The sequence below is a fragment of the Nematolebias whitei genome, chromosome 3, assembly GCF_014905685.2.
Source record: "Nematolebias whitei isolate Nwh7 chromosome 3, NemWhi1, whole genome shotgun sequence".
Taxonomy (NCBI): domain Eukaryota; kingdom Metazoa; phylum Chordata; class Actinopteri; order Cyprinodontiformes; family Rivulidae; genus Nematolebias; species Nematolebias whitei.
Window position 1 is genome coordinate 32,189,897 of NC_056500.1, and position 23,519 is coordinate 32,213,415.

Below are 23,519 nucleotides of genomic sequence, written 5' to 3' on the forward strand. Positions count from 1 at the left end.
CCACACACACACACACACACACGCACATATTTAGTTATTTATATATTTAGTAATCAAAACATCCATAACCTTTGACCAAAAATTATCTGATAATAATCATTGTTTCACTTTTTAAAATTTATTTTCAGAATACATTCAGATCATCATGACATTGGAGGAGTCTGTGCAACATGTGGTCATGACTGCAATCCAGGAGGTTGGTTTATCAGTGCACCTTCTCACATGGAATAACCTTTCTGCCACACTTGGGTCAAAATGATGTCATTTTGACCAAAGGGCAGGATAATGGTATAGTAAACATGTTAAAAATGTTTTGTCGAGAAGTTGGAGAATTTTTGAATATGTCAGTAGCAGCTGTGGTTGGAGGATAGAAAGCATGCTTTCATGTGACTAATAAAGACTAAGCTCTCGTAATGTGTGTGCAATAAATCCTGGTGTTTTCTTCTTCAGCTGATGAGCAAAGACTCTACAGCCCCAACAGGAGCAGAGCTGCCAGGGGTCTTGGAACAGCAGGTCAGGGTTATTTCGACTGTTACTGCGTCTCTTTTGATTGGACTGTAATGATTGTACTTTCTGCTGTGCAAGTTTTCTTACAACGCTACAATTTAAAATGTGTTTCTAATGGGTCCATTGGTTTTTAACTTTAACAACTGGAAAACTAATCTCAATTTGGTGCATTTGTTTGCAGAACAGATTTATGAAAATGATTACCTTTTAGTGCAAATTGTAAATCTGTATCATATGAGGATTTTATGTATAGAAATTCTGTAGCAATTAATACAATTTTGACTGAAGAATTATAAAACCTTCTAAGTAGAGATGCACTGATTGGCTTTCTAGGCTGATTTTCATTTTTATAAAGCTCTCATTTGACATCTTAATTTTTCTGGTTTTATTTTTCTATGAGAACAATAAATACTTTACAATATTTTAAATTTTTTTCATTCAACCTTTATTTAGACAGGTAAATCCCATTGAGCCTCGAGGACTCATTTACAAGAGAGACCTGAATTCAACAAAGAATGATGACGACAATGGACGACAACGATAAACATTTAGAAAAAGTCATACAATTTTTTTTTTTTAACAAATAGGATGGCTAAAAATAAAGAAAAGTTAAAGAAAGAAAAGTAACAAAAAACAGCTAGATTCTAAGGTGAATGTAGAAAACTAAAAACAGGAACATGTCTGCATTGGTCCCTGCCAGGAGTCCAACAGATTACTGGTTAAACTGAAATTTTATTGTGTGTTTCTTATAAACTGTTTATGGGAGAAAGGAAGGCATTTACATTTTTTCCAAAATGCCACCAGGTTACACAGCTTTCTGCAAAGTTACCAATAATATATTCCATGTTATTAGACAGAGGTTTGTTGGTATAAATAAAACCCAACTAAAATATTACAGGCTAATTTTTTTCATTAAACAGGTATATCTTCCTCGTGGTTTTATTTTCGTGCACCTCAAAATTTCAAAGCATCATCACAAAGCAATCAACCTTTTCTATAAGTCATCAGTTTAACACCTCTGACTACCCATCCATTGTGTTAAATCCTTCATTACATGGCAAATTACAGCTTAAAAGACATTGTAAATAAGCTATTACATTTTAATATACCCATTAATTCAACCTTTATTTAGACAGGTTAATCCCATTGAGCCTCGGGGACTCATTTACAAGAGAGACCTGATTTACATTTGTTTCTAGTTACAAATTAAATGTCTCAATCTAAAATGGACTTAAGCATGTCACCAAGTTAAGTTTCACCACTTGTGCTTCTTCTAAATTTATTTTCAAACACCAAAAGATACAATAAATTGCTCATTTTTAATTTTTTCACTCAGTAAAAACTTAACATCAAAGACCTGCTGTTATTTGTGCAAATTATCCACATAATTATGGTGTATTCATAGACTACGAAAAATATTTTTATTTATTTAGTGTTGGGTTGTCATCGGTCAAACTTCTGGTCACCAGATGGTTAACTGGTGCATTCCTGCGTGGAAGTTTTGTGCCTTAAATTTTAGCCGCAGAACTATTTAATCAGTGCTTCTTGTTTTGTTACATTACAGTGCACATATTATGTGTTGAAAGTTCAGCTTCTCATTTCTGTGTCTAGCTGAAAAAAGCCCTTGAAGAGCTTTCTGAACTTCAGCTGGAAAAGGAGGCATTATCCCAACGCTGTCAAGAGCTGGACATGCAGGTGAATACAGAGAACACATTGAAGCTGTTCAAGCCATGAAATCTGCAGAAAACACACATTATAGTGCTGTGCATGCCCATCTAGGTTCAGTAACTTGTATTGCGCAGTCTATTAGCTCTTCTTGTGCGCACACATGCATACCTCTGGTGCAGTCTAAACAGGAGTTGTGTTGTTGGCTGTAATGCTTGAGTCCATTGTCTGGAGCTGCTGTGGCAGAGAGACAGCATGCTCACAGTCTGGTTCCACTGTGGCGTCCAGCTTGTGCTCTGCCTCTGCTAAAAGGCCTCACTCAACAATGCACAGACTGACTAAATTTAGCATAAGCACTGATCAACTATTCAACTGGACTCTCGACAGATTGATTTGGTCTGTCTCCTGTTTTTCTCTCCGCTCTGCGCAACGAGGTAAGTCCAATATGGCTAACTGTCGGGTTAAAAAAACAAACCTAAATGCTTCTAAACCAGCTGCTCAAATGTTTGCTCTAACTCAGCTAACTGAGGGTTCTATTTAAAACGAGTCATACAGTGCTTGTTTGGTCATTTTCTATAATTTAATAATCCATCCTTTTGTCTGCATTTGATAACCACTGTGTCTTATTCTTTAGAGAAACATTTAAAAACATCTTCATCATTGTATTGTAATATGATAAGTTAACAGGAGTTAAAACCAGCTATACTGATAGTTTTGTAATTTGATAGTATAAACATTGGACATGATTGTGCAAGAAATAGACAAAGAGGAAGGCCAAAGAGGAGATATATGGCTGCAGTTCGAGAGGACATGGAGGTTACAGAGGCATCAAACTACTGGAAGCTGCTCTGAAAGTACTGTATACGAAAGGGTAATGGAAAAGTGGATATGGTAAACAGTAAAAATACACTCCAGCCAGTTCAGATTCATGCCTGGAAAGGGCACAACTGACAGTTTTCATTCTCCGACTGGTTCAGGAAAAAAAATCTTAGAGGGAAACAATAGCAGATACTGGACTTTTGTGGGCTTGGAAAAGACTTTTGACATAGTCCCATGAGAGGTGGTTTATTGGAGCCTCAGACAGAAAGACATTACGGAAAAGCTAGTTCGGATTGTTAGCTCCATGTACCAAGGTGTTAAAACTGCAATCAGAACTGGCAAAGGCAACACAACAGTATTTGAGATTAAAATTGGTGTTTATCAGGGTTCATGTCTCAGCCCACTGTTGTTTATTGTTGTGATGGACGCAGTTACTGAGCTTATTAGGAGAGAAATGCCGTGGAATAAATGTTGTACATGACCTAATTGTGGCTGGAGATTCTGAAGTTAATCTCCAAGATAGTTTCAGATGGTGGCAGCAGCACTTGATAGTAAAGGTCTGAAAATAAACGCAGCAAAAACGGAGACCATGGTCTGCTCGCAAGCTAGCAAGACCTTAACAATTACTGATAACAGAGGATATGTACTGAAGCGGGTCGAAACGTTCAAGTATCTGGGGTCGGTGATAAATGCCAAAGGAAGCTGTGAAGAAGACAAACGCACAATTGTGTGGCAAAAATGGAAAGAGCTGACAGGAGTGCTTTGTGACAAAGGGATGCCGATTCATATTAAAGGGAAAGTGTACAAGGTGATGGTGTGCCCAGTCTTGCTTAGTGGAGATGAAGTATGGGCTTTAAAGAGAAAGGAAGAGGAACTCCTGGAAGGAACAGAAATATGGATGCTACGTGGGATCCTTGGAGTATCCCTCAAGCATAGACGGCGAATGACAATATTAGAAAAACGCTTGGCATGACATGCATCATGGATAAGATACAAGAATCAAGAATGAGATGGTATGGGCATGTGCAGCAAATAGAAGATGACAACAAGGTATAACGGCTATTAAACACAGAAGTTTTTGGTCAACGAAGCAGGGGACGGCAGAGGAAGAGGTGGATCGATATGATCCAGCGGGATATGATGACACGCCATCTCACAACAGATACACAAAACAGAGCAAAGTATAGAAGAAGAATCCATGTGGCTGACCCTGCCCTGAAAGGAGCGAGTCCTACAGGCTGAAGGAGAGCGAGAGAGAGAGAGGACATGGAGGTAGTTGGAGTGAGGACAGAGGATGCAGAGGACAGAATGAGATGGAGGAGGATGACTCACTGTGGAGACTCCTGAAGAGGAAACAGTCAAAACAAAAAGTAGAAGTTTTAGCGTCTTTCAGGCTGTTATTGTGAACTTTACAATAAATACAGAAAAAAGTTGTTCTGTTTTGTAATCTAGTCTTAGTTAAATGTATAAATATTATTTTTAGACACTGCAGTTTTTTTATTATTTTATTATTCAATCACTTCCTTTTAAGTGACTTCTAGTTCAGCAGCTGTTAAAGTAAGGGGTGAGAAGGGAAACTTGACTAATTGTGCATTAACCTGTTTCATTAAAGTGCATTTGGTATGTGCATCACTTCCTGCATGGATTAACTCATTGCTTCAACGCTAGGACTAAAAATTATTTTATTTCATATTTTTAAAAAAGGAATGGTCTTTTGATGATTAATTTCATTTCTGCTTTGCATGCAGTAACTGACCATGAAGAGTTTCAACTCGGCTGTTTCTTCTTGCTTCTTTAATTTACGCTAACATTGACATCAAACTTTTCAGAAGACCAGTTTTCATATCTTTTTGTTCCTGGCCAGGTGGCTGTTCTTCAAGAGGACCGGAACAGCTTATTGGCTGAGAATGATGTCCTAACAGACCGAGCCGATCATCTGGACACGTGTGAAGATCCAAGCTTGGTCTCAGGCAGAAAACACAACCAGTTACAGCAACAACTCGAGACTCTGCAGGAAGAGAACTTCAGGTTTTTCACTTTCATCTTCAGTGCACATTACTCTTTATGATAAATACCTGATGCTGATGTGCTGCTTCTAGGTTGGAGGCAGCCAAAGATGATTACCGGATCCACTGTGAAGAGCTGGAGAAGCAGCTAATTGAGCTTCAGCATCGTAATGATGAGCTCACCAGCTTAGCAGAGGAGTCACAGGCTCTCAGAGATGAGCTGGATGTTATGAGGTTTGTGTTCAATGGCAGATGTTGGGAGGGTTGGTCTTTTCTGGAAAAGCATTATTTTTAATATAGGGTGCAAAACACCTAATAAGAAATTTACAGCAAGTCTACTTGGCTATAGGGATAATTATTGTTTTTTTTGTTGTTGTTTGTTTGTTTGATTCGTCGGAACAAAATGGGAGCTAATTAATAAAATATTATTTTAACATGACAATGAGAGTAAGCTTTTTGCTCAGAATGAGATAGAAAAATAATAGTTTCTTTAGTTAGAGGTCCAAGCTCATGGTACAAAGAGAACGGGTCTGCAAAGCAGCAGCTTCTAGTGGAGCATGGAACACCTGTTGAAATTGTTTTTAGTATTATACTGCAGCCCAAACCTCAAAAATGATTGAAATTATATTTACATGATAGTAACTATGGCCTGCCTGTATGGCACAGAATAATACTCACCTATATCCACCTTTAAAAGATGTTATAATTGCAAATTGTGCATTTGGTTCCCTAACGTCTAAACTGTAGGTTGCAGGCTTTAATGACACATATCTACTTTTCCTGGATTCTACTGTCACACCCATTTCCATCAAATATATTTTTTTGCCGTTTATTTTTTTTTTTAAACTACTTTTCAAATGTTTAAAGTTGGATGGTTATACAAACTCACTATGTAAAATCTACATACAATACAGATTTTAAGTTTCCAAGAAAAAGTATTTATATTTTTGAACGTGAAAAATATACAAGGAGTGCAAGAGTTTGGTTTGCATTGCCATTAGTAAGACGGACTCTTTCAGCGTAAGAGTTGGACTCCACCAGGGCTTCCCATTGTTACAGAATGTTTTCATAATTTTTATGGACAGAATGTCTCGGTGCAGATGAAAGGGGTAAATGGACTGTACTGTACTTATATAGCGCCTTTCTATCTTATCAAGACTCAAAGCTCTTTACACTAAAATCTGTGCCCCATTTACCCATTCATACAGCACTCTACTAGAGCTATATAAAGATAAACAGAGCTTTATCACATTCATACACCGATGGGACACGCATCAGAGGCAATGAGGGGTTCAGTGTCTTGCCCAGGCACACTTTGGCATGTGACTGCTGGTGGAATAGAACCCCCAACTCTTGCATTGGAGGACGAATGCTCTGATCACTTAGCCACAGCCTCCCCACAAAGGGGCAGAGAGAGTCTGGTTTAGTGGCCTCAGGATTCCATCCATCAGTTATCTTTACCCACTTCTTCCTTTTTGGATTGCGGGGGTCGTTGGTGCCCATGTCCAGCCATCACTGTGCGAGAGGTGGGGGACAACCAGGACAGGTCAAACAACCACCCACACCTCACACACGCACACACACACACACGAGACAATTTAGAGTTACCAATCAGTCTAACATGCATGTTTTTTGGTCTGTGGGAGGAAACCAGAGTACCCGGAGAAATCACGCACGGAGAGAACATGCAAACTCCACACAGAAAGACCCCTGGCCGGAATTTGAACCGGGACAACCTGCTCACTGAGAGGCAGCAGCTCTACCGACTGTGCCACTGTGCTGCCCGCCTCAAGATCCTGTTGGCACCTTTGTGCCATGATTTCCAGCTCTCACTGGAGCAGTTTACAGGCAAGTGTGAAGCAGCTGGAATGAGGATCAGCACCTCCAAATCTGAAGCCATGGTCCTCAGTCGGAAAAAGGTGGATTACCATTTCCAGGTTGGGAGTGAGGTTCTGCCTCAAGTGGAGGAGTTCAAGTATCTCCGAGTTTTGTTCACGAGTGAGGGAAGAAGGGAGGCGTGTGATTGACAGTTGGATCGGTGCAGATGACCAGTCGGTCTATGTTCCAACCCTCACCTACAGTCACAACCTCTGGGTAGTGACCAAAAGAATGAGATGGTGGATACAAGCAGTCAAATTGTGTTTTTACTGCAGGGTAGCTGGACTCTCCTTAGAGATAGCGTAAGAAGGTCAGTTATCTGGGAGACTCGGAGTAGAACCGCTGCTCCTCCACATCGAGAGGAACCAGTTGAGTTGGTTTCGGCATCTGGTAAAGATGCTCCCTGGGCACCTCCCTAGGGAGGTTTTACAGGCATGTCCTACTGGGAGGATACCCCAGGGAAGACCTATGATACGCGGGAGAAACTATGTCTCTCAGCTGGCCTGGGAAGTAAGTAAAGTAAGTAAGTAAAACTTTATTTATATAGCGCTTCTCAAGATAAAAATCACAAAACGCAAACTCCTTGGAGTCCTCCCAGAAGAGGTGGCTGTGGAAAGAGATGTCTGTGTCTTTCTGCTTATGCTTTTGCCCCCACTACCTGACAAGCAGAATATAATAGATGGATGAAGGGATGTGGATATGTTTAGTTTTGGCAAGCTTGCTAAACACAAGTTTAGTCATATCTTCAAAATGTGTAACACTAATTAAAATGAAATTCAGTTTGTTGTTGGGGGAGTTCATTCAGAGTTACTGAACCAAATTTGACCAACTTTGACATATAGAGGGCGCAGTAACGTGCAAAAATCTGTCCCAAAAAATGACTGTTGGATGTTAAGGAAATATGGCACAGACCTTAAGGACTGCCTTAAACTTAAATCTAAAAGGTAATTATGCAAAAATACAGTGGGCATGGCCTACAGCATTATGAAAAAAAAAAGGAAAAGAAAGATTAGGAAAAATTATTCACAAAATCAGTTATGGATCCAGAGATTTTGAGAAGCTTTTATAAAACAAACATAATGTACATTAACTGTGGGTGTGGCTTGTAAATGATGTACTTTAAAAAAAAATCACACTTTTAACCTACCAAGCTAACATTTTCAGGACATTTTCTTCAGTGCATACCAAATTTCTGATACTCGGACTTCTGATATTTTAAAATATTTATTCATTTTTTGATGAGGAACTTATGTAAGCAGCAAAATGCTGTTAAGATGGAGTCACCTTTTTCAATTACTAAGAAAATTAGTATGGGTGATTGACAGGCTGACTGTCTTGGTCAAAATATTTTTAATTTTTCTTAATGGATTCAATTATCTCCATTTTTTTTTTTTTTGCTCACAGTTCACTGTAAATCAACCTTAAAATGACTCCATCATGAAATAAGTGTCAGGTTTGCAAGTTTGTCGCTGTGCAGGGGATAACAGGAGACCGGGTTGAAATGCCTTACTTGGCTTGGACCCGGTCAGAACTGCTTGCAGTTCTAGTTTGTTGTTTTAATTGGATTATCATGACTAAAAGAGCCAGTGAACAGATGCTACTTTGACAGCACAATTTAAACTAAAACTCTGAACATAAACTGATTTGCAGCAGGCCATGAGCTCAGTATATGTTACCATGGTGATCTAGACGGGCTTAAATAGAGCGAGGTTTGTGACTGAAAGACTCAACATACCTGACAAAGCCCCTACAGTTTATTTTTGGTCTGTTTAACACTTATTTTAAATTTTACTCCTTTTTTCCATACCAACTACTTCTACCTTTAAGAACATGAAGTTATTAATCTACGTTTCTGTTTAGGTCCTGCTGTGTTTTTAACACTTCAGATTAGGCCTGTCACGATAACAAATTTTGCTTGGCGATTAATTGTCTCAGAAATTATTGCGATAAACGATAATATTGTTTGAAATTGGACAATAATTAGTAATTACTGTCAAATTGAAGAAAATAATGTTGGTTAATTTTTGTGTGTAGTACCTTTTTGACCCCCAGATGGCAGTATAAGACGGTTTGAACGAAAGGCTGGATATTGAGGGAGGGAGCAGAGTCTCTTTAAGAAAATGGGAGGGAGGCCTCTTGACGTGATATGGGCTGTCTCTTTTCGGTTCTCAAAATGGTGGACGCTTGGTGTGGTTTGAGCTCTTATTTTTCACACAAAGCTTTTAATAAAAATATCAGTAAACAAGTTCTCAGCTTCTTTTTGCTGGGACAAACTTTTTACATGAAGGCACGGGTTTCAACCATGAATTTTGGAGCTTCGACAAGACGGAGGTTTTTTCCCCGAGGTCATCCTGTTAGCTTAGCTTGTAGCTTAGCTTCTCAGCTTAGCTGCTTTTAATGATCCTAAAATGTGATTTTGGATGGTTAAAATGGATTTTAAAGAGAAAGGGAGGGGTCAGTGAAGTTGAGCTTTTTGTCATCCAATGTCTTCAGTAGAAAGAGAGAGACACAAAGAAACGATAAAGTCAGTAAATGAAAATGAGGTAGATAATTTTCATTTATCATGTGATTAATTGATTTATTGTTTATAGCAACAGGCCTACTTCAGATCATGTTTGAAAGTTGTGTTGGATTCTTGTAGGAACTGCTCAGATCGGGTAGTGATGCTAGAGGCTTCAGTGGAGACCTACAAGCGTAAGCTGGAGAGTCTTGGTGACCTGAAGAGGCAGATGAAGATGTTGGAGGAGAATAACATGACCTACATGCAAAACACCGTCAGCCTGGAGGAGGAGCTGCGTAAAGCAAACGCTGCCCGTTCACAGCTGGAATCATACAAAAGACAAGTAAGCACAAACTTTAAAGTGTTGGTTCATTTTAAATGTTGCTTTTTCTGAAGAGAAAATGTTACGTTATGTTTTTTCTTTTGTTTTAAGGTCCAGGAGCTTCACAGGAAGTTGTCTGAGGAGACGAGGCGAGCAGACACTATGGCTTTTGAAATAAAGAAGTTGGAGGAAAAACACGAAGCTGTGATGAAAGAAAAAGAGGTCCAGCAACTTAGGAAATACATCAGCAATACATTATTTCCGATAAAACGTTAATTTTTCCTCTGTTTGAAAATTTGGACTCCTTTAGAGGATCATCATTGAGAGAGATTCTCTCAAAGAAATTAATGAGGAGCTTCGATGCGCTCAAGCTCAGGAGCATCAACTCTACCAAGCAGGTATTTCATCACACAATCCTCAATCCTGTAATGACGACGCTGCCTAATGGCAATTTGCTGATTCCTTACTGCTTTGTTTCCTGGTAGGGATGCTTCCTTCTGGCAGCCCAAGCCATGAAAACCTGGCAGCTGAGCTTTTGCCTGTTGAATACAGGTAATATCTTACTGGTTTGTTGTAAGGCTTGTATTGTATCTGTTATGTGGGTGAGCAATGATTTGGTGTGTTCATTCAGAGAAAAGTTCATCAGACTGCAGCACGAGAATAAAATGCTGAGGGTGCAGCAGGAGGAATTCGAGCAGGAGAAGATTTCCACCCTGCAGGCCCAGCTGGAAGAAGCAGATAAGACTCACAGTGAACTGAAAACTGAGAACAGGTGAACAGTTTTTATATAGTTCTGGTGACTTCATTCTGAATAAATCCTTCCTGCTTCTTTACCTTCCTCTGCTTGCTCAATCTGTAGACTGAGTCAAGAGCGAGTCAGTGAGCTGCAGCAGCAGGTTGAAGATCTCCAGAAGGCTCTGCAGATTCAGGCAATCAAACCGGACAATGTAAGTGTCTCAAAATCTACTGGCAGAAAGACAGAGACCAGTATTTTTTAATCAGCATGTATTCAAAAGTATTGCTCTTACAGAGTATTTTATTTCGATTTCTTTCAATCTACAATCATTTTGTTCATTATTTTTTTAAAGTCAAATCTGAAAAGGAAACTGGATGCTCACATGTGAGTATGGTTGTGCACATGTACATCTACAGTAATATAAAATAAGATGTTCTTGAGCAGGAGGTGATCTTCTTTATGTTTCAGGGTCCAGCTGAATGAGGCCCAAGATGAAATCATGAAGAAGAAAGAGCTGCTGGAGGATCTTCAGCCTGACAAAACTCAGACTTGTAAGTTTTATGGTTTATCATCATTGTGACCTACTGTCAACACACACACACACACACACACACACAAAACTCAAACTGTTGATGATTCCTTGTTTCTAAGCTCTGAAGCTGGAAGAACTTACGGCGGCTCTGAAGAAAAAGGATGACGACATGAAAGCCATGGACGAGAGGTATAAGATGTACCTGGAAAAAGCTCGCAATGTAAGTTACATTTTCTTAGTTTATTATTTATCATTTATTATTATTTAGTTCATTTATACAGCGACAAGTCACAACAGAAGTTGTCTCAGGGCACTGTACAAAAACATTCATATACATTAAAAAAAGTCAATTAATAAAAGTTATAGGAAGCAGCAGATTGTGTTTAATCTTAACTTCGTTGCATCTCCCATCCTGAGTAAGCACAAAGGCAACTGTGAAAAGGAAAAACTCCCTTTAACAGAAAGAAACCTCCAGCAGAACCAGACTAAGGCAATTGGCCATCTGCTTTGACCAGCTGGGGTTTGAGAGAACAGGAAGGAGAAACAAACAGAATGACAGGTCCAGGTGTACTTTATATAGGAGGAAAGACAGACAAAGAAACACATGTCAAAGATACAAATAATTACAAACACAAACAGGTTGAGTAGGGCAAGTAAAGACAGCAGCAGAGTGAGACAATGTGATCAGTTTGTCCTCTAGAAGTCTAAGCCTATAACAGCATAACTAAGGGATAGCTCAGGAAACCCCTAACTATAGGATTTATCAAAAAGTAAAGTCTTAAGCCCAGTCTTCAAACTGGATAATGTGTCAGCCTTATGGACAGAAACTGGAAGTTGGTTCCACAAGAGAGGAGCCTGATAAATGAAAGAGCATCCTCCCATTCTTCTTTTGGAAACTCTAAACCACAAGTAAGCCTGCAGTCTGAGAGTGAAATGCTCTGTTAGGAAATATAAAACAATAAGATCTGTAAAATAAGATGGAGCTAGGTTGTTGAGGGCTTTGTAGGTTAGAAGTAGGATTTTGAATTCAATTCTGAATTTGACAGGGAGCCAATGGAGAGAAGCTAAAACTGGAGAGATATGATCTCTCCCACTAACTCCAGTTAAGACTCTGGCAGCAGCATTTTGGATCAACTAGACTATGACTTTTTAAAGAAGTATTTGGACACCCAGATAATAAGCCATTACAATAGTCCAGTCTAGACGTGACAAATGTATGAACCAGTTTTTCTTCATTTCATTTTTAGATAAGATGTTTCTACTCTTAATGATATTACACAGGTGGAGGAAAGTGGTTCTGGTAATATTTATAATGTGGTTAAAAAGCATGTCCTGATCAAAAATAACACCAAGATTTTTAACTTCAGAACTGGAGGCCAGATTAATGCCATTCATAGAAAGACTGCAAAATTTATTCCTAAAATATCAGATTAAATGTATTATACCAATAATATTTTACTTTTATTCTGTCTTTTTCTTGAAGGTCATACGAGCCTTGGACCCAAAGCTGAATCCTGCCACTGCTGAAATTCAAGCTCTGAAAAACCAGTTAAAAGACCGAGACAAACACATTCTTAACCTTGAAGTAAATCTGCTTTTTCTCTCGATACGAATGAGACAAAATTTTCAGGTCACTTTTTTCATAATAGATGTTTGACTGATTTCTCTTCTTTAGCGTCAGTGTGAGCAGGCCAAGTTAAAAGAGTATGAGGAAAAGCTGATTGTCACTGCCTGGTATAATAAGGTAAATTAAAACTGCCTCATATTTCTTACTGCACAACAATCTGCTGCGTTTCGTGACACTCGGCTTACTCCACAAATGACTTACTGTGTCCCCAGAGTCTGAGCTTTCAAAAGTTGGCTATGGAAACCCGTCTTGCAAGCCGCACCTCCTCTGGGCTCTCCCCCAGTCATTCCTTCTTGTCACAGCAGCGCCAAGTCTCCAACGCCCCACGCAGAACTGCTTCTATCAACGTGCCTACCTCCACCTCCAAGTAGACTGTGTCATAGCACCACATTATTCAGACAAGACACAAATGCACAAACCTTCAAACACATGAGCACTCAAGTGACCTTATGCACACCTGCTGTCAGCCTTTGAGGAGGGGTCAGGGTTATTAGAGTTGGATGAATGAGCACTTATCAACAGGAACCCGAGCTTAAAGTGTAATGAAGTTTTACTCCACTGCAGGACATTAACTCACCAGCCAAAGCAACACGTGCTGCCCTACGCATGGTTTTTTAGTGAATGTCCACTCTGCTCAGTGATTTTAGCTTTTCCCCTGCACATAGAGTGCAATAATAACCAATTTAACTTTGTCTCCTTCATATATACACAGTAATATAGATGTATTTAATCAGGAATGAAGAAGAGCACATATGTATGCAAATGTGTAAATGTTTTTTTTAAGAATATGAACCTGTTAAATTAATATTGTGTATTGGAAGAGGTGAACTGAATACAAAAGCCAGCTAATGAGACTAATGATATGTGTAAATGATGTTCTCACTCCATGCAGGGAATAATATGCAGACTGGAAAAAACACAAACCTTGCTTTCAGGTAACGTCATATTTGGTGCATGACGTGGTTTAAACATTTCAGGTGTTTTACACTAAAATGGAATGAGCTCATCATTTCACATGCAGTGAAAATAAGTTCAGTCATATGAACAGTAATCATTCTGTAAAGTGTTATACAGTAGTCTCGATTATCGCGGGGGTTACGTTCCACACACCCCCACAATAAGTGAAAAACTGCAAAGTAGAAACGCTATATTTATTTTAGTATTTATTTATATTTTAAGACTTTATATACCCTTCCCACACTCTTGCTATGTTCTAAACTCTTAAACCGGCATAATTTTAACAGCATACGTATATGTACTGTACAGTACTGCAAAATTTTATATGGGTACTCACCAGCCTTGGTCCGGTTCTGGTCCGGTTCTGATCAGCTCTCCGCAGCCGTTGAGCACCAGACGCTTTTGTAGAGAGCCGGACCTTCGGAGAGCCAGCACAAAACCACACAATGGTCCCAGTCGAGTCCAAATAATCCACAAGAATCCGGATGAAAAAAGTCCGGGTGAGCTCGGGAGAAGACAATGGATCTCCAAGCAACACCTCCCCGCTCGAGAGGCTTCATGGACCGGCAAGCAGCTCTCAGATTGACCAATGAGGCTGGAAGTAGTTCTGCTCCGGTTCTGGTCTGGTTCTGATCGGCTCTCTGCATCCACTGAGCGCCAAAATCACTATGAATAAGGACCAAACTTTTTAATCGGGTTTGGATCAGAGCAAAACTTTCCCTCCTTTTCGGCAGAAAGCAGTGGGTGGAAGCACTGTTGGCTTCTGGGTAGTGTAGTTATTTTGGACTGGTGATACAATATAGGCTTATTGAAAGAAAACTACAAAATGCCGGCACCTGCCCAAAGTTTTTTTAAACTTTTTATCTGTACCATCCCAATCGAATGAGTAATACTAAAGATGACAATCGTTGAAAAACTACGAAAGACAAACTGCGAAGTTGTGAGGTACTACTGTATCACCAAATCCTAGGAGATGAATCCCAGTACATCTCTGCAAAGTGGTGTACTGGCAGCAGTGAAAACTGACAGGCCTTTATTTCACAAAATATCTTTATATTAGGGACTGCTATAGAAAAGCAAAAGAACAGAGAGTGCGTTACTTCATAACACCTTTTATTATCCACCTCCACTGGTCTCTTAATTTTATATAGTTTTAATTCTGACATCAACATTAATGTGGCCCGAATGACAAAGTGCACCCCCACAAATTGTAGATCAAAATGACCGGCTCAGTCACGAGATGAATATTATCACTTTTAATGGCGTTTCACGTCACCATAGCGATGCAAATTGCAAAAAAAAAAAAAGCCATTTTAACTCTTTTGAAACAAGCAAACGAAACTGTCAATGTCATAAGAAAACAATATAAAGGCACATTATGAGGGTTAAGTTTGAAAATAACAATTTATGGACTTTTGTCCTATAAATTTTGTCCCATGAACCTCCATCACATGGTTAATGCATATCAAAAATTTAAAAAGGCCACAAAATGGCAGTCCCCGTCAAACTTATTCTAGGAACTTTCTAGTTCCTATTCACTAATCATTCCTGTGATACAAAGTTAACATTGAAACTTGATTCTACACCAGCTTTAAATCCAGACGCCAGAACATTGTTAAACTCACACAGAACCTGTCATATGTAACATAAAAGCTTCTTAAATTTTCTGTTGTGTTTTTAGACTAATACATGAGTTGCAAAGTACAAACTATAGTCTTTCAAGATTAAGGTTGATATTTTTTTCCCTAAAGTATAGTAGTTTACCTGTTTTAATTTAACCTCCTAAAGAGGGTGCTAATTGCCTTCTCACTGAATGCTGGCACTAACATTTTTGGGCTGTTTATTATGATATTGCCACATGTTGATATATGTTGGTAATAGTCACTTTGTTTGTCTGTAGCAAATGAGTTGTGCAAATATTAGTTTTAAAGAAGTTTTACTTATAATAGAGAAGTGCAATCAAAGGTATGACAGGATCCCCATGAGAAATGTCAAATGTATGTGTGCAAATCATAAAAGAAATTTATCAGGAATTTTAAATGTTATGCTGTTTTTGTCAATAAACTGATTTTCTAAAATTGCGATTTTTGTAATCGCATGCATCACATTGTTGTTTCAAAAGTGAAAAAAATTGGTCTTGCACTTTTGAAGACAAAACTACAAAAATAAGTCAAGTACTGTCATGATCAGTGGTCTCTGCTTGTCCCCCATCTGTTCAAGTCTCTTTCCCTTTATTCCTTTATCACGTCATCTGTTCCCTGCCTCGCTCACAGCTCCTCATGTCATGTTTCTGCTCAGTCACTCTGCCACGCCCCCTCGTTCAGCTCATCAGCACCGATTCACTGCACCTGTTACCTGCACTTTTTAAGAGCTCCATTCTCACTAGTCCCTTGCCAGATTATTAAACTCATGGTCCCTGATATTCAATCCATTCATAGTTTCTTGTTTCATGCCTGAACCTGAAGCCTTGCTATTTGTATTACAAACTCACACCTGTTTCCTGGATTATTCACTTTGCCTGCCCTTTGCCTGATTTGGATTACTCCTGCACATGGTATCAACCCCTGCTTTCTCTTCTACGAGCACACCTCAAGGTTTATGTTTTGGATTTATTACTGGGATCGACTCACGGTATATGACCCTCGCCTGTGTTCTGGACTTTGTTCTTGGATTTTCCCCTCTGACCACACTCTTCTCAGCTCTGCTTTGCAGCTGCTTTTCACCAAGTGACAGTCATCCTGCCCAGCTCCAACAGGTGGCACCCAACTCGCCAGCTTGATAAACTCTTGTCCTGCCTGTGAGGACCTGTCACCACAGCTGGATCCTGACTCTCCAGCAGCTAATATCAATAAATCTATTTTCTTGTTTTTACACTCTTGTTGTCTGGCTGAATTATAAATCCATAAACTTTGACTCTTGACAAGTACTGAAACATAATATTAAAAAAAGCATTAATTCACTGCAACATGATGATGAAAGCATTAATTCACAAGTGATTTAATATAAAAACATATAACTGTAATGTACTTGCTTTAAATATACATTTTTTGACATTGTGTTTATTTGTGTAAAGTGCCAAGTAGGAAGAAACAGACTTTATTATGAAAGTTTGTGAATGATAAGTTTCTTTGCTTTATCCATCCATTATATTTACCTGCTTCTTCCTTTTTGGGTCACTGGTGCCCATACCCAGCAGTCACCTGGGGACACCTAAACACGTCTCCAGTCCATCACAGACACATCGAGACAAATGAAACAACCATTCACTCTCTCACTCACACCTAGGGACAATTTAATGTTACCAATCAGCCTAACATGCATGTTTTTGGTCTGTGGGAGGAAACTGGAGTACCTATAGAAAATCCATGCATGCACAAACATGCAAACTCCGCCCATAAATGCCCCTGGCCGGGCTTTGATTGGGAGACCTTCTCGCTGAGAAGCGGCAGCTCTACTAACTACGCCACCGTGCTGCCCTTATTGTTTTATTCTTGATCATATTTTGACAGTTGGAAATAAAATAAATTACCACATTTACATATAAAATTAAATGTTATAAATGAACAAAGAGTATGCAACAGTGATCTATAGCATATACAAGTATAAAACGACCATGGACAATATTTACACAGTGATAACATGTATGTACACAAAGTATGTTTTTACTTTTCTGCTGCAGTTGCTTGATTGGATGTAGGCTGCACATCAGAATGGGGTTTGGCAATGATCGTAAATGGGTATGGTGAGCGTGTGGCTCCAGTTATTCCTTCTGCACTGAGCTTAACTCCATCCAGAGTGGAAAAGTGAAACCTCTGACACAAACCAACAAAGAATAAAAAAAGCTCCGTCTTTGCCAGGCTCTCACCGAGACATGCACGCTTTCCTGGAAAGAAAAACATTCATCATCTCACAGGCCTGTTATTTCTGTGTCCTCTTCATACAGTTTCTAAAGAGAATTGGTTGTTATTCATGACACGAATACAGTCAGGTACAGAATGTGCTTTCTACCTGCAGAGAAAGGTAAAAATGCTTCCCTTCTTTTGAACTTCCCCTCCTCATCCAGGAAGTGTCCAGGGTTGAAAACATTGGGAGTTTCCCATTCATTCTTGTCAAAGAGCACAGAGGTCAGGTTGGGCATCACAGTAGTCCCCTGCAAACACACACACACACACACACAACAATAACCAGATTAATCCATCCATCCATTATCTTTTAATTACTTCTTCCTTTACGGGTTGCGGGGATCACTGTGCGAGAGGCGGGGACACCCTGGACAGGTCACAAGTCGGTCATGTCAGATATGTAAATATAGTTTACATAATAAATGTAATATGGTCAGGAGTTGTATCTTGTAGCAGCAAATATGAAAGATAAACAATGACTGTAAACATGTTGACCGTGCATTCTCTTCATTCAGGTGCAGCCCAGGGGTCTGCAACCTGGAACAAGTGTAAAGAGTCAAACATACTTTAACTTTATGCTTTATTTCTATACGTAATTATTTTTTCCACAATTCAAAAAATGACATAGGTTTGCATAGTTCATAGGTTTTATTAATTTTGAACTCTATCCCCCCCCCCCACTGTCTTTTTATTTATTTAAAATTGTAAAAATATCAATAAATGTTAAAAATCATTAGATATTTTTAGCTTTATAAAGTCACCCCCTAGTGACCACAAAAGTCTCCTCCAACAAACCTAAAGTGGCCCATGAGCCACCAGTTGATAACCACAGTTGTAGCATGTTGTTGAAGCTCTGAACAATTTTTAATTTAGTGAACAAAGGCGTAAAAATGGCTGTTTTGATTGTAAAGGTTGCAGACCCCGAGTTAGACTGTGTATGTACTAACATGTAAGATTAGGCTGCTGTTGTCTCTACCTTTGGGATGATGTAACCATCCAGTTTTGTGTCTCTGGAAGCCACTCTAAGTCCATTCAGAGGAACAATGTTGCCCATCCTCTGGATCTCGTGGATGACGGCCTCTGTGTACGGCATGTGGGGTTTGTCTGCCATGCTGGGCTGTCGGGTCGGCCCAATCACTCTGTTGATCTCTGCCTGCACTTTCTCTTCAACGTAAATCACATTTAGTTAATTATCTTCAATATAAGCTTCTTTTTAAATATATTTTCTTGTTAAAATGGGTGCTTTTTGAGCTCACCTTGAATATGAGGATTCATAATGAGGAAAATAAGTCCCCACTGCAAAGTCTTTGACGTGGTCTCACTGCCCGCCAGGAACAGATCCAGGCAGCACAAAACCAAGTTCTCCTCCTCAAAGCCAACATCAGTCTCTCTGTTGTGCTGTGGAGAAAAGTAGAGCATAAGCACATTCAGTTTCTAAACGTGATAGATTTAAATTAAAGTTGTCTAGTTCTGTGGAGCTGAATGTGGGCACTGTACTTTCTCCTCCATAAGGAACTTGTCGATGTAATCAGAAGGGTTACTTGGGTCCAAATTCAACTTGTGTCTCTTGATCTCTTTCCTGATACAAGCCCTTAGACATTTAGAACTGTCAAAGATGCCATTGTGAGGGCCTGGCAGGCGTTTCATCAGTGCTGGGAATGCATCGTAAAGCTGTTTGAAGAGAAAACGAGAAAATCATGAAGTTGTGGTTGAATTAATCTCATAAAAATATCTAAAGAAAATTAATTCATTCAACCTTTATTTCTACAGGTTAGTCTCAATGAGCCAGAGAGACCTGTTTTTAACAAAGAACACAGATGAGGTACAGACAGCAACAGACAGTCATATAAACAGCATATAAAATGAAAAGTAAATAGAAGAAATTAAATAAAAACAAAGTAAAACATAAAGCGGTGTAAAATACTAAAAACAGGAACATGTATGCGATGGTTTTTGCCATGAACTTAGCAGTTGTTTAAAATCCCTTAGAGAGGTCAAGGTCAACAACTTCAGATCATTTTTGCAAGATATTCCAGGATACAGGAGTGGAGTAAGAGAAGGCCCTGTTGTCAAGTTCAGTCCTCACTGAGGGAACACTGCAGGTAATAATGTCCTGAGAGCGCACGCTGTAGCTGCACTCACGCAGAGACATGTAGGAGGAGATGTATGAAGGCAACAGACCAAGAAGTGATTTAAAGATGAAAATGTATCAGTGACAGAGTCTACAGTGTCTTGCGAAAGTATTCGGCCCCCTTGAACTTTTAAACCTTTTGCCACATTTCAGGCTTCAAACATAAAGATATAAAATTTTAATTTTTTGTGAAGAATCAACAGCAAGTGGGACACAATCGTGAAGTGGAATGAAATTTATTGGATGTGTCAAACTTTTTGAACAAATAAAAAACTGAAAAGTGGGCGTGCAATATTATTCGGCCCCTTTACTTTCAGTGCAGCAAACTCACTCCAGAAGTTCAGTGAGGATCTATGAATGATCCAATGTTGTCCCAAATGACTGATGATGATAAATAGAATCCACCTGTGTGTAATCAAGTCTCCCTATAAATGCACCTGCTCTGTGATAGTCTCAGGGTTCTGTTCAAAGCGCAGAGAGCATCATGAAGACCAAGGAACACACCAGGCAGGTCCGAGATACTGTTGTGGAGAAGTTTAAAGTCGGATTTGGATACAAAAAGATTTCCCAAGCTTTAAACATCCCAAGGAGCACTGTGCAAGCAATCATATTGAAATGGAAAGAGTATCAGACAACTGCAAATCTACCAAGACCCGGACGTCCCTCTAAACTTTCATCTGGAACAAGGAGAAGACTGATCAGAGATGCAGCCAAGAGGCCCATGATCACTCTGGATGAACTGCAGAGATCTACAGCTGAGGTGGGAGAGTCTGTCCATAGGACAACAATCAGTCGTACGCTGCACAAACCTGGCCTTTATGGAAGAGCGGCAAGAAGAAAACCATTTCTCAAAGATATCCATAAAAAGTGTTGTTTAAAGTTTGTCACAAGCACCTGGGAGACACACCAAACATGTGGAAGAAGGTGCTCTGGTCAGATGAAACCAAAATGCAACTGTCTGGCCACAATGCAAAACGATATGTTTGGCGTAAAAGCAGCACAGCTCATCACCCTGAACACACCAACCCCACTGTCAAACATGGTGGTGGCAGCATCATGGTTTGGGCCTGCTTTTCATCAGCAGGGACAGGGAAGATGGTCAGAATTGATGGGAAGATGGATGGGGCCAAATACAGGACCATTCTGGAAGAAAACCTGTTTGAGTCTTCAAGAGACCTGAGACTGGGACGGAGATTTATCTTCCAACAAGACAATGATCCAAAACATAAAGCCAAATCTACAATGGAATGGTTCACAAATAAACGTATCCAGGTGTTGGAATGGCCAAGTCAAAGTCCAGACCTGAATCCAATCGAGAATCTGTGGAAAGAGCTGAAGACTGCTGTTCACAAACGCTCTCCATCCAACCTCACTGAGCTCGAGCTGTTTTACAAGAAAGAATGGGCAAGAATTTCAGTCTCTCCATGTGTAAAACTGATAGAGACACACCCCAAGAGACTTGCAGCTGGAACTGCAGCAAAAGGCGGCGCTACAAAGTATTAATGCAAGGGGGCCGAATAATATTGCACGCCCCACTTTTCAGTTTTTTATTTGTTAAAAAAGTTTGACACATTCAATAAATTTCATTCCACTTCACGATTGTGTCCCACTTGATGTCGATTCTTCACAAATAATTAAAAATTTATATATTTATGTTTGAAGCCTGAAATGTGGCAAAAGGTTGAAAAGCTCAAGGGGGCCGAATACTTTCGCAAGGCACTGTATGTGAAGTTAATGATGACCAGTTAACCAGTAAATACAGGGTGCAGTGATGGGTACGATAGTTACAGCCAGTTATGAATCTTAGCGCACCGTGATAGACAGCATCAACATCTGCAGGGTACTTGTAGGAGCGTTCATGTAAATAATGTTGCCATAGTCAACGAAGGAGAGGAAAGTAGCAGTTACAAGGTGTTTCCTAGCGTTCAGAGTTAGACAGGATCTATTTCTGAAAAAGAAATCCAGTTGAACTTTTAGTTTCTTTACCAAGTTTTTGACATGAGGCTTGAAAGAGAGATGCAAATTGACCAGAATACCCAAGTATTTATAAGAATCAACAAACTCAAAAGGGACACCATTCAAAGATAAAACAGAAGGAAGGACTGCTGGGACCGACTTCCTGTTTGAAAACAAGATCCCTTCGGTTTTATCAGAATTTAGCACAGGTTTGCGATGAAACAAATCTGACTGGATGATGCTGAAAGCAGACTGTAAAAGCTGTAAAACAGTACCAAGTGTTTTAGCTTGACAATAGGCAACTGTGTCGTCGGCATAAAAATGTAAGGATGCATCTGGAATGATCATTACTTATGTTGATTGTGAAGAGGGTGGGCCCTTAGACTGAACCTTGCGGAAGAAGTACCAAAATAGACAAACCGACTGGCGATTCTATATTTTTAATTCAACGTAACTTTTCTGTTTTTCTGTTGTTACTTTAGTAACAGGTCAAGTGAAATAAGAAATGTTCAGATTCAGGTTACTGGTAAGTATTGAAATTTATGTTTGCTGTGATTGAGTTTTATCCCCTTCTTACCAGAGCCCAGATGGAGCCTTCCAGATAGGCCATGATTGTCAGATTCTTCAGCATGGTCTGGAAGTCATAGTCATTGTAGTCAAACCGTCTCCCAAACACAATTTGGCAGATGATGTTGGATACTGCATTGTTCAAGCATGGGACAGGGTCAAAGGCCTTGCCTACATATAGAGAAATGAAGAAACTGAGTCGTGGTGCACTGTTAGAAGATCAAAGAAAATGTAGGTAAACAAAAACTCTTGTCAACCTTCCTTCGTCCCCATCGCCTCCTGCAGGTAACGACTCTCCTCACAGACTCGCCCCTCCACGGAGCTTTTGGCCACAACAGAGGTGCGTAACACGGCCATGGCAAAACGCCGCTGTCTCCTCCACACCTTCCCATTGCTGAAGAAGAGTCCCGCTGACATAAAACAAAATGAAACCAACGTCACTCGTGCTGGTGGCGGATGTACTTTTTTTCATTACGACGTAAAATGTGTGTGTTTTGTAAATTTGTGTGATTTACCTGAGTTTCCTGAATAAATCCGAGTCACCATGGGGCTGTACGGTCGATCCACAAAGTTTTCAGCCTGCGTCACTAAAGCCTCCTTCACCATCCTCCACCCCGACACAAACACTGTTTTATGTCTTCCCAGACGAATGCAGAACACATTACCGTAAACATCAGCAAGCTGTGAATGCAGAAGCGGAGAATAATGGTCAATGGTTTATTGTGCAGCATGTGACTCTTTACTCAATCTGCAGTCTCCCTCAATATCCAGCATTTTCTTTAAACTGAAATATGTTTAGAAGAAAACAGAAGCTAGTTTAGACAACCACTGTCTATTTGATTGTGCTGTTCACGTAGACTTTTCAGAGTCATGTACAACAATTTATAGAAATGCTACCAGATTACCTTGGTGAGGTAAATATGAGGCTGTCTGTATTCAATACTGAAGATGTTCCCCAAAATCGGAAAAGCTGGTGGTCCTGGAGGAAAGCTCGGAGGATCCTTTTCTTGTAACCAACACACCAGGAGGAGAACAACAAAGACAAAAAGCAGGATTTCTACCAGATAAAACCACAAGCTGAAGTCACCTCGCCACATTATGACGAAGAATTAAAGAGACTGATCAGCAGTTCTCTGCACATCATCCATTCCTGGTTAGGAATGGGCTGGCACTCTGTTGACTAACAGCTTGGGGAGGAATAATGAACAGTGTGACGTTGACTCACCCCTTTATTTCCTGAATACACAATAGGTAAAATATTACAACGACAAAAAGTTAGTCTTTCATACAAGAAGCTGTTAAGTAAAACTGTTTGACTGTTAAAACAGATTATTTTAAAGTCAAAATGTTGGATTTATTTCTTCTGCTAATGAGGGGGTTAAGGTTAAAGTAGACATGTTGCAAAATCTGTTAC

At 39.6% G+C, this 23,519-nt stretch overlaps 2 protein-coding genes across 2 annotated transcripts in view; one reads left to right on the forward strand and one right to left on the reverse strand.

The window, feature by feature from the left end:
• The window catches only part of hook1 (hook microtubule-tethering protein 1), a 21,630-nt gene extending 8,189 nt beyond the window's left edge, over positions 1 to 13,441 (forward strand). The window contains exons 6-22 of the mRNA XM_037698209.1: positions 129 to 196; positions 451 to 513; positions 2,119 to 2,202; positions 4,856 to 5,019; positions 5,091 to 5,231; positions 9,517 to 9,718; positions 9,809 to 9,919; positions 10,008 to 10,095; positions 10,183 to 10,249; positions 10,329 to 10,469; positions 10,557 to 10,644; positions 10,786 to 10,817; positions 10,902 to 10,984; positions 11,085 to 11,185; positions 12,449 to 12,550; positions 12,641 to 12,709; positions 12,805 to 13,441. Of these exons, the coding sequence (XP_037554137.1) occupies positions 129 to 196; positions 451 to 513; positions 2,119 to 2,202; positions 4,856 to 5,019; positions 5,091 to 5,231; positions 9,517 to 9,718; positions 9,809 to 9,919; positions 10,008 to 10,095; positions 10,183 to 10,249; positions 10,329 to 10,469; positions 10,557 to 10,644; positions 10,786 to 10,817; positions 10,902 to 10,984; positions 11,085 to 11,185; positions 12,449 to 12,550; positions 12,641 to 12,709; positions 12,805 to 12,963 (1,763 nt within the window). The 3' untranslated portion in view covers positions 12,964 to 13,441. The remainder of the gene's footprint in view (positions 1 to 128; positions 197 to 450; positions 514 to 2,118; positions 2,203 to 4,855; positions 5,020 to 5,090; positions 5,232 to 9,516; positions 9,719 to 9,808; positions 9,920 to 10,007; positions 10,096 to 10,182; positions 10,250 to 10,328; positions 10,470 to 10,556; positions 10,645 to 10,785; positions 10,818 to 10,901; positions 10,985 to 11,084; positions 11,186 to 12,448; positions 12,551 to 12,640; positions 12,710 to 12,804) is intronic.
• Positions 13,442 to 17,211: 3,770 nt separating this feature from the next.
• LOC119407472 (cytochrome P450 2J6-like) lies at positions 17,212 to 23,202 on the reverse strand. The gene is made up of 9 exons (XM_037674296.1): positions 23,011 to 23,202; positions 22,621 to 22,786; positions 22,363 to 22,515; positions 22,116 to 22,276; positions 18,949 to 19,122; positions 18,708 to 18,849; positions 18,428 to 18,615; positions 17,558 to 17,699; positions 17,212 to 17,432 (listed from the first exon to the last, which is right to left on the reverse strand). Exons 1-9 carry the CDS (start codon positions 23,200 to 23,202, stop codon positions 17,212 to 17,214), a joined length of 1,539 nt encoding a protein of 512 aa, XP_037530224.1.
• Positions 23,203 to 23,519: the final 317 nt, after the last annotated feature.